At 41.5% G+C, this 17,411-nt stretch overlaps 1 protein-coding gene across 5 annotated transcripts in view; it reads right to left on the bottom strand.

Moving 5' to 3' along the window:
* The window catches only part of LOC135510602 (multiple PDZ domain protein-like), a 69,812-nt gene extending 59,055 nt beyond the window's left edge, over positions 1-10,757 (bottom strand). For 3 of the 5 annotated variants that reach the window (XM_064931642.1, XM_064931644.1, XM_064931646.1), the window contains exons 1-3: positions 10,647-10,757; positions 7,365-7,450; positions 3,342-3,508 (exon numbers count right to left, since the gene is read on the bottom strand). In XM_064931642.1, the coding sequence (XP_064787714.1) occupies positions 3,342-3,508; positions 7,365-7,380 (183 nt within the window). In that variant the 5' untranslated portion in view covers positions 7,381-7,450; positions 10,647-10,757. The remainder of the gene's footprint in view (positions 1-3,341; positions 3,509-7,364; positions 7,451-10,646) is intronic. The other 2 variants (XM_064931643.1, XM_064931645.1) reach the window with 2 other exon arrangements.
* Positions 10,758-17,411: the final 6,654 nt, after the last annotated feature.

Here is a 17,411-nt window from a genome sequence, read left to right as displayed (position 1 = left end):
GAGGATTAAAGTTCCAGTTTGGTTCTTGCACATTTAAAAAATTGTTTCTGCCCCACTTCACACGGCGGCAGCCTCTCTCTTCTGCGAGCAGGCCCCGTCGCCATAGCGACACTGACAGTGCTAGGCGCTACTGGCAGGAGTAGACAGACAGACTATGTGTGGGTCTAGGCATTGACTGACAACAAAAACACCAACTACAGCTTTTCTACAAATTGGTTTCGCCTAAGGAAGCCAGAAAGTCTATTTGTATTGCAAAATCTCAGCTTAATCTCTGTTCCTCTAAATTTAATTTATATTATTTAATGTCTTCTTTGATTCACTTTATCTATAAACATAGACTCCATTACTCATGTATTTTAGCTTGAAAACATTAGGGTGGAAGAGCAATAGTTTAGCATGCCACACACACAGTTACCCATGCTATACTGTGTGGACTGGATTGCTACATTATGCTAAGGAATGTGACACTGCTGAAATAAGCTATAAAGCACTGGCGCACAAAAAAATGCCTGCAAGGATTTTATAATCTGAATTCCTTCAGGGTTGAAAAAAAAAAGAAAGATGTAGCAGCCCCCCTGCCTCCCACTGCATAGCTCACATATTTTCTGTCTCAAGCACTCACCCTGGCCCCTTCCCACAGTGACCTAACCAGAGCTCTTTCTTGGGCAAAAACAAATCTACATTTCTCATGGGCCCTGGATAAGCCGAGGAGGCCTTTTGGCTTTTCCTGGTATTGTCTGCTTATGGAACCTTATTAAAAGTGCCCAGATGAGCTCGGACTGCAATATGAGCACAGTAATACATGATTGGAGAAGAAGAAAAAAATCTAAATCTGTCTGGAGCCCTAATAATTCAATTGGATTCAATGCAGACCAAATCAAGATTGAAATAGGTAGCAGTCATTTCTTTCATTCTAACTACCAGACATAATAATACTGTCGTAGCAAAGACCATGCATGGTCAATCCTGTCTGAAGCTATGCCATTAACACATTTATCTACAATGTGGACAAAAACTTAAAGAGAAGTTGTTAGGGAGTTGGAACCAGAGATGGGTTGAGGTTAAGTCTATGTTTACTTTATTGGGTCATGTTTATGACCCCCTGTAAGGGTTAGAGTGATGCCTATCCTAACCCTCATTCTTAAAGGGATAGTTTACTCAAAGTACAAAAACAACCAAAGCATGGATTGCTGTCATACCTTGTCCATAGACTGCTTAGAGGTTAATGCCAGACTCAGTGAGTGACAGTTTTGTCCTTTTGTTTAAATGTTATATTTTGTTTTGTCGGGTCAACAAACCAAAACGAGGCAAGACGTCATAACATGCCCTAGATTCTAGGCTACCTGAGAGTTCATAAGCAGCTGCAGGGCCCTTTGATCCATATCAACCAGTAGGCCTATTTTAGTTACAAATAGTATGTAGGCTGCTGTATAATAAAATAACAATTTACAAGTCAGCTATGAACGTAACAGCAGTCAAAATTAAATTCTAATTTACATAGCTAGACAATATACTGCGGTGCAAGAACAGTGCCGTTGTCTGCTTGATCGCATTCTTGCAGTGCAAAAACATTCCTGGAAAAGTCGACCCTTAGCAACTAGCTAGCCTATGTTGAATTGTAAAATACATTTGCCATCAAAAGGTTGCAATAGTAAACAAAACATCCAAGAGGAAAACAATTAGCCAGCTAACAACTCCAGCAAAGTTTGCAAGTTGTAAAGTTTTTTTTTAGTAAGCAACTGCAGTGCAAATTTGGCCTTGTGTTTTAGCTTATTGTCCTGCTGAAAGGTGAATTCATCTCCCAGCGTTTGATGGAAAGCAGGCTGAACCAAAAAAGTAAATTGCTGTGCCTGATTTTTTGCTACACTTTTCACCCTGTCAATTAGATTAGTATTGTGGGATAACTACAATGTAGTTGATCCATCCTCAGCTTTCTCCTATTACAGCCATTACACTCTGTAGCTATTTTAAAGTCACCATTGGCCTCATGGTGAAATCCCTGAGCAGTTTCCTTCCTCTCCGGCAGAGTTAGGAACGACGCCTGTATCTTTGTAGTGACTGGGTGTATTGATACACCATCCAAAGTGTAATTAAGAACTTTACCATGCTCAAAAGGGATATTCAATGTCTGCTTTTATTTTACCCATCTACCAATAGGTGCCCTTCTTTGTGAGGCATTGGAAAACCTCCCTGGACTTTGTGGTTGAATCTGTTCTTGAAATTCACTACTCAACTGAGGGACATTACAGATAATTGTATGTGTGGGGTACAGAGATGAGGTAGTCATTCAAAAAGTATGTTAAACACAATTAATGCACACAGAGTGAGTCCATGCAACTTATTATGTGAATTGTTAAGCACATGTTTACTCCTGAACATATTTAGGCTTCAACTGTGACATTATGGGGTATTGTGTGTAGGCCAGCGACAAAAAATCTCAAATTAAACTATACTGAACAAAAACAAACGCAATAGTTTTAATGATATTACTGAGTTACAGTTCTTTTAAGTAAATCAGTCAATTGAAATATATATATTAGCACCTAATCTATGGATTTCACATGGATGGGCCTGGGATGGCATAGGCCCACCCACTGGGGAGCCAGGCCAAACAAAATTTGTTTTACCCCACAAAAGGGCTATAATATTACAGACAGAAATACTCCTCAGTTTCATCAGCTGTCCGGGTGACTGCTCTCAGACAATCCCGCAGGTGAAGAAGTTGGATGTGGAGATCCTGGGCTGGCGTGGTTACATGTGGTCTGCGGTTGGACATACTGCCAAATTCTCTAAGGCGGTTTATGGTAGAGAAATTAACATTAAATTCTCTGGCAACAGGTCTGGTGGATATTCCTGCAGTCAGTATGCCAATTGCACACTACCTCAAAACTTGAGACATCTGTGGCATTGCATTGTGTGACAAAACTACACATTATAGAGCAGCCTTTTATTTGCCCCAGCACAAGGTGCACCTGTGTAATGATCATGCTGTTTTATCAGCTTCTTGACATGACACACCTGTCAGGTGGATGGATTATCTTGGCAAAGGATAAATACTAACAGGGATGAAAACACATGTGTGCACAAAATGTAAGAGAAATAGGCTTTTTGAGCCATGGAAAATGTTATTTCAGTTCATGAAATATGGGACCAACATGTTGCATTCATATTTTTGTTAAGTGTATTTTACATTCAGGCTGTAATGCAACAAAATGTGTAAATAGTCAAGGGGTGTGGAAAGTTTCTGAAGGCACTGTATATTTGATATTGTTCATCAAAGTTAGCTGACTAACTTAGTGATCCTACATCCCAACACCAATGAAAAACCTGATCTTACCCACCTGGTCTTTGAGGAGCTGGACAGACTTCTGCAGGGCAAGAATCTGGTGGAACAGGGGGCTCTGGAGAACTGACTTGAGCAGGCTGAGCTTTTCCTCTGTGGGGACCTCCCCCCGGTCCTTCAGCTTGGCCTGGAGACGCTCCACTGCCTGCAAGGCACGCTGGGTATCTGCAAAAGTGTTGCATAGTCCAGTGACCGCATGGGGAGGCAGCCGCGTGGAGAAGAGTGGAAGAGAGGGATAGTTATCAGTATGAACATGCAGGGTGATCAACGCAAGTGTTTTGAAACTGTTTAGAAGTTGAGTACAGCTAGATAGGAGGCTGACATGCCCCCTTTGACATATTACTAGTTTAACTAGCGTGTCCTGTGTTGCATTTAATAGATGCAACGCAGGGGGATGATTTAACAAAAGCTCATTTGCGGAAAAAGCACAATCGTTGCACGACTGTACCTAACCATAAACACCCATGCCTTTCTTAAAATCAATACACAGAAGTATATATTTTAAAACCTGCATATTTAGCTAAAAGAAAGCCAGGCAATATTAACCAGGTGAAATTGTGTCACTTCTCTTGCGTTCATTGCGCGCAGAGTCAGGGTATATGCAACAGTTTGGGCAGCCTGGCTCGTTGCGAACTAATTAGCCAGAATTTTACGTAATTATGACATAACATTGAAGGTTGTACAACGTAACAGGAATATTTAGACTTAGGGATGCCACCCGTTAGATCAAATACCGAACGGTTCAGTATTTCACTGAAATAATAAACGTTTAGTTTTCGAAATGATAGGTCATTAATATGGAAACTAAGGCTCGTATTTCTGTGTGTTATTATGTTATAATTAAGTCTATGATTTGATAGAGCAGTCTGACTGAGCGATGGTAGGCACCAGCAGGCTCATAAGAATTCATTCAAACAACTTTCGTGCGTTTTGCCAGCAGCTCGTTGCTGTGCTTCAAGCATTGAGCTGTTTGACTTCAAGCCTATCAACTCCCAAGATTAGGTTGGTGTAACTGATGTGAAATGGCTAGCTAGTTAGCGGGGTGCGCGCTAATAGCGTTTCAAACGTCACTCGCTCTGAGACTTGGAGTAGTTGTTCCCCTTGCTCTGCAAGTGCCGCGGCTTTTGTGGAGCGATGGGTAACGATGTTTTGAGGGTGGCTGTTGTCGATGTGTTCCTGGTTCGAGCCCAGGTAGGGGCGAGGAGAGGGACGGAAGCTATACTGTTACACTGGCAGTGCCTATAAGAACATCCAATAGTCAAAGGTATATGAAATACAAAATGGTATAGAGAGAGAAATAGTCCTATAAATACTATATTAACTACAACCTAAAACCTCTTACCTTGGAATATTGAAGTCTCATGTTAAAAGGAACCACCAACTTTCATATGTTCTCATGTTCTGAGCAAGGAACTTAAATGTTAGCTTTTTTACATGGCACATACTGCACTTTTACTTTCTTCTGCAACACTTTGTTTTTGCATAATTTAAACCAAATTGAACATTTTATTATTTATTTGAGGCTAAATTGATTTGTATTGATGTATTATATATACTATATATATATATAGTTATAATAAGTGTTCATTCAGTATTGTTGTAATTGTCATTAATACAAATAAAATAAAAAATGTTTTTTTTTTTATATATATATATATATTTTTTTTTTTAAATCGGCCGATTAGTCGGTATCGACTTTTTTTGGTCCTCCAATAATCGGTATCGGCGTTGAAAAATCATATTCGGTCGACCTCTAGTTTCTATGTGTTTGATGCCATTCCATTTGCCTCATTCCAGACGGCTCCCCTCAGCAGCCTCCACTGCTTACCAAATATGCAATTTAATTTATTTATTTTATTTTACCTTTATTTACAATGACGGCCTAGGAACAGTGGGTTAACTGCCTGTTCAGGGGCAGAACGACAAATTTGTACCTTGTCAGCTCGGGGGTTTGAACTTACAACCTTCCGGGTACTAGTCCAACACTCTAACCACTAGGCTACCCTGCCGCCCCAAAAAAGGGCGAGAAAAAATTGTAACACAAGGGGGATAAAATACACTTTTTTAAGCTATATACAGGGAGTACCAGTACAAGCTCAATGTGAAGGGGTACAAGGTATTTGAGGTAGAAAAGTACATGAAGGCAGGGTAAAGTGACTAAGCATCAGGATAGACAATAATACGAATAAATAGAGAACAGAGTAGCAGCAGGCAGCATAGGATGAGTTTGAAAATGTACAGTACCAGTCAAAAGTTTGGACACACCTCATTCAAGGGTTTTTCTTTATTTTTACTATTTTCTACAATATAGAATAATAGTGAAGACAACAAAACTATGAAATAATACATCAATGGTGTGTATATACAGTCTAGTGAGTGTGCGTAGGGTCAGTGCAAGATACTTTGGGTACCATTCATTGACTATTTAGCAGTCTGGCTATTTAGCAGTTTTATGGCTTGGCGGTAGAAGCTGTCTCAGAGCCTGTTGTTCCGAGAGCCTGTTGTTCCGAGAGCCAATGCTTCAGTACCATCTGCCAAACGGTAGCAAAGTGAACAGTCTATAGCTAGGGTGGCTGGATTTTTTGGCAATTTTTCTGGCCTTCCCCTGACACCGCCTGATATAGAGGTCCTGGATGGCAAAGGGCTCAGCCCGTACTAGACTGTCTGCACCACTCTCTGTAGCGCTTTGCTGTCCAGGGCGGTGCATTTGCAATACCAAGCAGTGATACAGCCAGTCAAGATGCTCTCAATTGCGCAGCTGTATAACATTCTGGAGGATCCGAGGATAGTTTCAGTCGCCGGAGGGGGAAGAGTGGCTGCTGTGCCCTCTTCACTAATGTGAGGGTGCGTGTAAACCATGTTGAGTCTTTAGTGATGTGGAGGTCAACGAATGTGAAGCTCTCGACCAGCTCCACGACAGCGATGTGGATGGGATGCTCTCCCCTCTTTCTCCTGTAGTCCACAAGCAGCTCCTTGGTCTTACTGATGTTGAGGGAGAGGTTGTTGTCAAGGCACCACACTTCTAAGTCTCTGACCTCCTCCCTGTAGGCTGTCTCATTACCATTGTCGTCAGCAAACTTGATGGTGTTGGAATCGTGTGCGGGCCACGCATTCATGGGTGAAAGGGAGTACAGGAGGTGACTAAGAATACAACCCCGAGGGGCAGTGTTGAAGGAATGAGTGTTGAAGGAATGTCTATAATACAATTGACTTCAAAAGTCTTATCTACTGTAAGTAACACATGCTCCTGTTGACACACGGAACCAAACGTGCTTTCTAATGTGTGAAGCACTATGTGAATGATTCATGGGGGGAGCGAGAGAGAGAGACCACCCTGAGGCTTAGCTTAACTTCCATTCAACATGATGTTCTCTTTCAGAATAACAATGATTTGCTGTTAGCTTTGGCTCGGCCGAGAGACGCACAGGTCCGGACTGGGCAACCGGAGAAAAAAAGGTCCTCCACAGTTTGCTTGCTCGACCCTGCATAAGCTCTTCTCGCCTCCTCAAAGCGGCTTGTTAGCCAAGGATGGGTTTGACGTCCTCCGGTCGAGGAGGACGGGGCAATTTCCAAAGCCTGCGGACTGTGACTAACACCTAATAGGGCGTGCACAAGTTCCAAAGCACTGTTCGTTCTGAGACCTAGCCCACCTCTTTGTGCAGAGACAGTAAACAAACCAATAACACGAGAGCCTCAACAGACACATTTCTCTGTTAACGGCATGTACCTTCTGGGGTACTTTGTTGTTGTTTTCGTAGAGGAGTGTTCGGGCGTGCATAACAAGAATTCTCCTCAGGGTCTGTGTTTGTTAGAGAAATAGGGTGATTTTACAATAACTGAGGCCTAGTCTGGATTTTTTTTTATGGGAGATGGGGAGCAACATTATCTAAATAAATAATAACATCAATTTAATTTACTCTCTTCATCAAAACATTATCACCTCTCCCTGTTTTCATGTTGTGAGACCTTGGACAACACTAGCAATCAACACTTTTCTAACACACATTGACTGATCACTTACCCATTGTCTCAATCATGTCTTTTGTTCCTGGTAGATGTGATAGCTGCCTATCAACCGATGAGTGCCACTCTTCACGTAGTCATGGCCTGCAAAAACATACACACCCTCCATATAAGCACCCCCTATTTGACCTTTGACCACATGAATATGACATCAACATGAAACCATTACGAGTGTTGTTGCAATGCTACATTTGTCAATCATTATCACATAGGCTACTTTAGTCATTCAGTGTTTATATCCATGTACACTCTGACCAGTGTGTTCTTAAAGGCTGACAGACCATTAAAACATCTAAGCAGCCGACTCTCTGAATTGTCATACTTCACAGGACATAATATAAAATACACATTTTTATGCTGAATAATTTTTTTTTATGCTAAAGACGAGAGCTGCTACACGACAGAACAAAGGTTTCGTGCAGGTGCTACAATACTACTAGAAGAAGTAGGTATTTACTAGGCACATGCAGGTTTATGGGGCCTTTGTATTTGACTAATGCTCTTATTCAGGGATTAACATCTGTCAATTGCCATTCCTGGGGCCTTAACTGACACTGGCAATGGCTTTGTGACATGTATGTCACTGCCAGTCATCTGTGTGGCCATGGCAAAGTCATTTACTATGCATGTTAGGCCAAACAGGCAGGTGTTCTGCTTCTATGCTCAGTAGCCGAATCAATAGCCATATCACATCTCAGTTACTGTAAATCAAGTATCCACTAATACATTAAGAAATGAGTTATGTGTTACTATAACAAGGCACAGTGATGCTTTTAAAACTGAAAGGTTAAGTGATGCAGATGAAGTCCATGTTCTAATGTGAATGAAATGTCTTCCTTTTATATTGGGACATTTTTTATACGTCAAAAGGTACATCGATATACAAATACCTGGAAGTTAAATATTGCATATTTAGTTGGAGTACAGTAAATCGTCTTACTAACTGCTTTGTAACCTTGTCATACCCACTCCAGTCAAACCACGCAAGCATTGATAGAAAACGGTTTCTTTAATTGCATTTATCCATTATCAATGAGAAGTGGTATGGGGAGGATCTTAATTATTTAATTTTCTTAAATCTTATATTAGCTCAATCATCAGGTGCAGGTGCATATGCTGAAGAGCCGATTCTCATGGCATTATCAGCCATAGAATAGCCTATATGCCTATCAGTAGGCTATATTTACAGCAAATGTCTATAAACTTACAGACAATAGCCATTTTTGTCACCCAATATAAAAATGAGTTTGAAACCAAAATAGAAACAACTTGACTAGTCAATAGGATAATTGTTTCTTGAAGTTGTTTTTTCTAGGGATCCCAGCTAGCAAATTTGGTCTTTGTAGTTGTGGTAACATACGTTTTTGGTTTCCAATTGGTTCTGGGAACAAAATCATATGTTTCCTGACCGGAAAAACGGAAACGTTCTGAGAACTTAAGCGAAAATTTCAATGGAAACAAGCACTCATTAAGATAAGGTGTGGCAAATTAGTGGGAGTGGCCAACACACCTGAACACACTTAACAAGATCGAGAATAGAGTTTTGTTGATGCTGAGAATGGAATGTATCGGTTTTAAATAACATTCTTACAACTTTACTAATGTTTTCTTATGGTTTTTATGTAACGTTTTCTTAATGTTCTCAGATCATGACTAAATATAAGTTAAGTTTAAGTTTTCACATTTAGCAGACGCTTTTGTCCAAAGCGACTTACAAGTCGGCTGGGGCCACTACTTTTACATATGGGTGGTCCCAGCGGGAAACGAACCCACGACGCTTGGCGTTGCAAGCGCCATGCTCTACCGACTGAGCCACACAGGACCCCCATGAGGAAACCTGCAGAAAATGTTATGCTGAAGTATTGAAATTCCCACAGATGAACATTGTTTATTAAGGTTCTGTTAAAGTAATGATTGACTCACCCTAGTTGTGCGAAATGGTCTATGACTTAGTCATACAATACGCTTTCAGTTTTTGTTGTCATAGGCTACCTGGTTAAAATACATGGGCAACGATGAGCTGGGTCAACATTAGCCTACTACATCTAGCTGCATACTGAACTTACATCCTTTCAGGGGAACAAAGTATGAATTTATGGTTGGGTCATAATTGGCGTTATAATCATTGGCCAGTACGGAGGATTAAGTAAAATCCACAAGTCAAAATCCCTAACTCCATCCATGGCTAATTTATGAAAGAGCCTATTTTAGCTAGCTATCCACCAAAAGAAAACAATACAACAAGAAAAAAAAAACTCGATTTGTTGAATATCATTTGATGTTTTGCTCTAGATGTGATGTGATTAGTGTGAAGCCGAAGCCAAATTCAAAACAGGCTTCCATTGACACTTTTTTTTGGTGTGCCAGGACCATTCACAGTTGAGCTCACTCAGTTTAGCTCAAAGCTGATTGGCTATTATATTATAGTTTTTTTAAATCGAGGGTGGACAAATGCTCTCTGGCTTCCCTTGCATGCAATGCTACAGGCTGCAATGATCTCATGGGCTACACATACAGAGAGGCGCTGTTTCGCTCGCTCAGATGCTTTCTCTGGAGCGATACATTCAGCCTCTTGTGAATTTAAGGACAATTATGAAAACACAGAGCAGAAAGATAAATTGTATATATTTTTTTTCTTAGTAATTTTTTGGGGGGAAGCATGGCTTCCCATGGCCTCCATCAATACACGCCACTGGCTCTTACCAAGCTCTAAGAAACGTTATGTGCTAGCTGGGATAGTTCTACCTATGGATCCAGAACACCACTGTAGCATAGTTTCCGTTCACCGCTCACTCAAGGCATATTTAACTAACTGAAATGTGTTTGTACAAGTGTCGGCACGGTCTGTTTATACGTTTCCATAGTATTATTTTAAATCTAGCCTCGCCTCGGCAACAGAAGGCAATGAATACAATCCGCTTTTCTCAACTCCCCCTCCTTCTCCATCTCTTCTTCAAGATACTGAATCAACAGGTATTCGACATTATCAGAGACGCCAAGGAAGTTGTATAACGTTGTGACAACGTAATGAAACCGCCCAAGTGCTTGAAACATTCAGACAAAACTATAAACATATAATATAGACTATGGGAGAGAAAATGCAGTTGTCGTTGGAAACATTAACCGCGCCAGCGTCAGAAAACGTAGCCTTTTCAATAGCAACACCGTTGCTCAAAATCCAAACTCGGAATTCAGCGTTACGTACGTATCGGAAAAGCCTATTAACTTTTATCTTGCCAAATGCATTGGAAGGACTATTATAGGAACGAAGAAAACTTACACAGGCGTTGACCCTTGGCTGGCGGCTTACACAGGACGTGTCCTGTTGTACTCCGGCTAACGGCGCATAGACTGGGTTTAAAGATGGGGCGTATTGTAACTCGATATTCTATAGACATTTGCAGCAACAGCGTCACGGAGAGCTGAGATCGAGACCAGCTATGGGAGAGACGGTGGAAGTTTATTGGGAGGTCACAAGCGCCGCTTGGTGGATACCATGACAACTAGGCCTAAAGTGCAGCCTGCTGTTCTGCATCTCAGGTATTGCACTCAGACCAACTTAATTTGTGATTTATTTCATATGCATTGGGCAATTTTATAAGAGGGTCTATTTTTATAATCATGGGTATTGCAAAAGGCATGTCTGCTATTGCATACATTCAAATACCATGCATAAAAAGTATAATGGGTATTGGGGGCTGGCGTAGGCAGAACATGCAATGCAATGTAACTTAATAACACAGACTTTCACAATGTTGCAGGTAACATCAATGCTTGAAGAAATGTTCCCTGGCAAGAATGAGAATGATAAACAATAGATAAGACTTGTACCCCCAGTCTTATCTATTTGTCAAAACATAGATAACACATCTTTATCTTTCCATCTGTCCTTCACATTGTGAAGTTCTGATCTCCTGTGTTATTCTGATTACTCACAGGGTAGGGGTCCTGAAACCTATTCAAGCTGATGCAGAATTGTTTCTCAATATACTTCAGTATGTATGCCTATCAATAAAGTCAGTGATCCCAATCATTAAGAAATAACTCCTTAAAGGGGAAATCCGCTATTGCTACAGTCATTTTTGGACGAATAAATTAATGATATAGAGTACCAGTCAAAGTTCGAACACACCTACTCATTCAAGGGTTTTTCTTTATTTTTTACTATTTTCTACATTGAAGAATAATAGTGAAGACATCAAAACTATGAAATGACACATATGGAATGATGTGGTAACCAAAACATGTTTTATATTTGAGATTCTTCAAAGTAGCCACCCTTTGCCTTGATGACAGCTTTGCACACTCTTGGCATTCTCTCAACCAGCTTCATGAGGTAGTCACCTGGAATGCATTTCAATTAACAGGTGTGTCTTGTTAAAAGTTCATTTTAATGCGTTTGAGCCAATCAGTTGTGCTGCTACATGGTAGGGGTGGTATACAGAAGAGAACGGCTAAAATAAGCAAAGAGAAACGAGAGTCCATCATTACTTTAATACATGAAGATCAGTCAATGTGGAACATTTCAGTCGCAAAAACCATAAAGCACTATGATGAAACTGGCTCTCATGGGGACAGCCATAGGAAAGGAAGACCCAGAGTTACCTCTGCTGCAGAGGATAAGTTCATTAGAGTTACCAGCCTCAGAAATTGCAGCCCAAATAAAAGCTTCACAGAGTTCAAGTAACAGACACTGCTCAACATCAACTGTTCAGAGGAGACTGCATGAATCAGGCCTTCATGGTTGAATTGCTGCAAAGAAACCACAACTAAAGGACACCAATAAGAAGAAGAGACTTGCTTGGGCCAAGAAACATGAGCAATGGACATTAGACCGGTGTAATTCTGTCCTTTGGTCTGATGAGTCCAAATATCAGATTTTTGGTTCCAACCACCGTGTCTTTGTGAGACGCAGAGTAGGTGAACGGATGATCTCTGCATGTGTGCTTCCCACCGTGAAGCATGGAGGGAGATGTGTGATGTTGGTGGGGTGCTTTGCTGGTGACCCTGTCTGTGAAACCATCTGGTTTGCACTTAGTGGGACCATCATTTGTTTTTCAACAGGACAATGACCCAACACACCTCCAGTCTGTGTAAGGGCAATTTGACCAAGAATGAGTGTGAGGAATCAAATAAAATACAATTTTATTGGTCACATATACATGGTTGGTTATTGTTATTGCGAGTGTAGTGAAATGCTTATGCTTCTAGATCCGACAGTGCAGCAGTATCTAACAGGTAACATCCAACAATTCCACGACAAACCCTAATATCTAACAAATTCCACAACAAAACCTAATACACACAATCTAGTTAAGGAATGGGATATGAATATATAAGTATAAAATACAGTGTCAAGAAAAAGTATGTGAACCCTTTCGATTGGGCATCAAATTTGATCTGATCGTCATCTAAGTCACAACAATAGATAAACATAGTGTTCTTAAAACTAATAACACACAAATTATTGTATTTTTCTTGTCTGTATTGAACACATCATTTAAACATTTACAGTGTAGGTTGGAAAAAGTATGTGAACCCCTAGGCTAATAACTTGAGTCAGCTAACCTGGAGTCCAATCAATGAGATGAGATTGGAGATGTTGTTTAGAGCCGACTTGCTCTTTAAAAAACACTCACAACATTTGAGTTTGCTATTCACAAGAAGCATTGCCTGATGTGAACCATGCCTCGAACAAAAACGATCTCTGAAGACCTAAGATTAAGAATTGTTGACTTGAATAAAGCTGGAAAGGGTTACAAAGTATCTCTAAAAGCCATGATGTTCATCAGTCCATGGTCAGTCCATGGTAGGGAGCATCATGGTTTGTGGCTGCTTTGCTGCCTTAGGGCCTGGACAGCTTGCTATCATCGACGGAAAAATGAATTCCCAAGTTTATCAAGACGTTTTGCAGGAGAATGTAAGGCTCTCTGTCCGCCAATTGAAACTCAACAATGGTTGAGTGATGCAACTGGACAATGACCCAAAACACAGAAGTAAATTAACAATAGAATGGCTTCAACAGAAGAAAATACGCCTTCTGGAGTGGCCCAGTCAGGGTCCTGACCTCAACCCGATTGAGATGTTGTGGCATGACCTCAAGAGAACAGTTCACACCAGACATCCCAAGAATATTGCTGAACTGAAACAGTTTTGTAAAGAGGAATGGTCCAAAATTCCTCCTGACCGTTGTGTAGGTCTGATCCGCAACTACAGAAAACGTTTGGTTGAGATTATTGCTGCCAAAGTAGGGTCAACCAGTTATTAAATCCAAGGGTTCACATACTTTTTCCACCCGGCACTGAATGTTTACACGGTGTGTTCAATAAAGACATGAAAACATATAATTGTTTGTGTGTTATTACTTCAAGCATACTGTGTTTCTCTATTGCTGTGACCTAGATGAAGATCAGATCAAATTGTATGACCGATTTATGCAGAATTCAAGGTATTTCCAAAGGGTTCACATACTGTATATGGATGAGCAGTGACAGAGCAGCAAAGAGGCTGTAAGGTTCTGCTTTTATTTTCTTAGTTAACCTTGTGTTCTCTTTCTTTGTGTTCTTGAATGTAGCCCTGTTTCTTTGTATTCTGGAACGTAGCCCTGTTTCTTTGTGTTCTGGAACATAGCCGTGTCTTTCCTTTTTGTTCATTGATTTCACCTGTGTTGGTTTCTCATCAGCTCCCTATTTAGTTCAATTCTTTCTGTTTGTTTGCTTGTGAGGTATTGTTTGTTTTTTAATGCCTACCTGTGTTTGTCCATTGCCTGCCTGTGACCACAATTCCTGCCTTCAGCGAAGGCTTAATAAACATCTACCGTGCTCGGCGTGTGAATCTACACTTTTTTCGACCCCATTCTCATTACAGATGCAATAGATAATAAAGAATAGATAGTGAAGGATACATTATATACATATGAGATGAGTAATGCGAGATATGTAAACATGATTAAAGTGTCTAGTGTTCCATTTATTAAAGTGGCCAATGATATCAAGTCTGTAAGTAGACAGTCACTTCTCTGTGCTAGTGGTGGCTGTTTAACAATCTGATGGCCTTGAGATAGAAGCTGTTTGTCAGTCTCTCTGTCCCAACATTGATGCACCTGTACTGACCTCACCTTCTGGATGGAAGCGGGGTGAACAGGTAATGGCTCGGCTGGTTATTGTCCTTGATGATCTTTTTTGCCTTCCTGTGACAACGGGTGTTGTAGGTGTCCTGGAGGGCAGGTAGTTTGCCCCAGTGATGCATTGTGCAGACCGCACCACCCTCTGGAGAGCCTTGCAGTTGTGGGTGATGCAGTTGCCATACCAGGCGGTGATGCAGCCCGACAGGATGCTCTCAGTTGTGCACCTGTAAAAGTTATTGAGGGTTTTAGGTGTCAAGCCACATTTATTTCAGCCACCTGAGGTTGAAGAGGCGTTGTTGCCCTTCTTCACCACAATGTCTGTGTGAGTGGACCATTTCAGTTTGTCGGCGATATGTACACAGAGTAACTTAACTTTCCACCTTCTCCACTGCTGTCCCGTCGATTTGGACAGGGGGGTGTTCCCTTTTCTGTTTTCTGAAATACATGACCATCTAGTTTGTTTTTCTGACATTGAGTGAGAGGTTATTTTTCAGACATCACACCCTAAGGTGCCTCCCCTCCTCCCTGTAGGCTGTCTCGTCGTTGTTGGTAATCAAGCCTACCACTGTTGTGTCGTCTGCAAACTTGATGATGGAATTGGAGGCGTGCATGGCCACGCAGTTGTGGGTGAACAGGGAGTACGGGAGGCTGAGAACTTACCCTTGTGTGACGCTAGACCCAAATTGAAGTGGGTCTATGGTGACAGGTAGGGTGAAGGTTATATGATCCTTGACTAGTCTCTCAAAGCACTTCATGATGACAGAAGTGAGTGCTAAGGGGCAATAGTCACTTAGTTCAGTTATCTTAGCTTTCTTGGGAACAGAAACAATGGTGGCCATCTTGAAGCATGTGGGGACAGCAGACTGCGATAGGGATTGATTAAATATGTCCATAAACACACCAGCCAGCTGGTCTGCGCATGCTCTGAGGACGAGGCTAGGGATGCCGTCTGGGCAGGCAGCCTTGCGAGGGTTAACACGTTTAAATGGTTTACTCACGTTGGCCACGGAGGAGGAGAGCCCACAGTCTTTGGTAGTGGGCAGCGTCGGTGGAACTGTATTGTTCTCAAAGCACGCAAAGAAGTTGTCTGGAAGCAAGACATAGAGGTCCGCGATGGTGCTGGTTTTCTTTTTGTAATCCGTGATTGTCTGTAGACCCTGCCATATACATCTCGTGTTTGGGCCATTGAATTGCGACTCCACTTTGTCTCTATACTGACACTTTGCTTGTTTGATTGCCTTACGGTGGGAATAACTACACTGTTTGTATTTGGCCATATTTCCATTCGCCTTGCCATGATTAAATGCGGTGGTATGTGCTTCCAGTTTTGCGCGAATGCTGCCATCAATCCATGGTTTCTGGTTAGGGAAAGTTTTAATAGTCTCAGTGGGTACCACATCTCCCATACACTTCCTTATAAACTCACTCACCAAGTCAGTGTATATGTCAATGTTATTATCTGAGGCAACCCGGAACATATCCCAGTCCACGTGATTGAAGCAATCTTGAAGTGTGGAATCTGATTGGTCAGACCAGCGTTGGATAGACCTAAGCAGGGGGTCTTCCTGTATTAGTTTCTGCCTATAGGACGGGAGCAACAAGATGGAGTCATGGTCAGATTTTCCAAAGGAGGGCGAGGGAGGGCCTTGTATGCATCACGGAAGTTAGGGTAGCAATGGTCGAGCATGCTACTCACTCGTGTTTAGCAATCGATATGCTGATAGAATTTAGGGAGCCTTTTCACAAATTAGCCTTGTTAAAATCCCCAGCTACAATAAATGCAGCCTCAGGATATATGGTTTCCAGTTTACATAAAGTCCAGTGAAGTTCCTTGATGGCCATCTTGGTATCCTCTTGCGGGGGGATATACACGGCTGTAGTTGCGGATTTAGGTATAGGCGACATGGGGGCGGCACGGGGCGACTGGTGACATTTGCGAGATCAGTTTTCTATCTCTCATTTGCACGTCACATCAATGATATCATGTCACCGTGTGGGACTGTGGGTCAATTAACCTTGTCGGAGTGGGAGCCCTGATTCTAGTTTGTGAGCTTGGCAGGCTACTGCCTGGGAAGGTTTCCCACTCAGAAGTACAAGATGGAGAGGAGTGCGGGGGTAGGTTGACCTCAGTTCTCCCCACTGGATGCCCAAGGTAGGGGGAGCGGGGGAATCAATCAAATAGTGCACCTCTAACTTTGTACAGTACTAATGCGATTTTAAAATCAGTCACAGTATGAAATGCTACCAAATGAACCACAATTCATTCATAATACTGTGAAAATATAGTTTGACAGAAATATTGTTGCATTTTTTCTGGTTTGTGAGAAATCGTTAAGAATAATATAAAACCAGTCTGCACACCACCAAGGTGAATTGGTTTAGTTTTGACTCTTGGTTGACAGTGTTGGGGGATGGGCAATGTATTGATGTTCGAGTGCCAAATCAACACAAATGTGTTATTTTTGTCTTTGACACTTCTTTTTGATATTTGAGTCTTGTCTTTGTATATATTTTTATATTTATATAGTTTTAAATGTTATGATTATTTATTTGTGTTGTTCCAAAAGTCTGAATAAAAATGACAGTTATCACAGAATGGTGCTTTTTTTGTTGGTGGGGGGGGGGACTGCCACTGCACGGCTAGGACGATAACCGAGGAGATAATACGGTCGGTATTTGATTGTGAGGAATTCTAGGTAAGGTGAACAAAAGGACTTGAGTTCCTGTATGTTGTTACAATTACACCATGAGTAGTTAATCATAAAACATACACCCCGCCCTTTTTCTTACGGGAGAGACGTTTATTCTTGTCGCTGCGATGCACTGAAAATCCTGTTGGCTGTATGGACTCTGACAGCATGTCTCCAGCTAGCCATGTTTCTGTGAAACAGAATATGTTACAATCCCAGAACTCTCTTT

The sequence above is a fragment of the Oncorhynchus masou genome, chromosome 23, assembly GCF_036934945.1.
Source record: "Oncorhynchus masou masou isolate Uvic2021 chromosome 23, UVic_Omas_1.1, whole genome shotgun sequence".
NCBI lineage: Eukaryota > Metazoa > Chordata > Actinopteri > Salmoniformes > Salmonidae > Oncorhynchus > Oncorhynchus masou.
The sequence above is the reverse complement of the archived record's forward strand: the minus strand, read 5'-3'. Positions and strand labels throughout refer to the sequence as shown.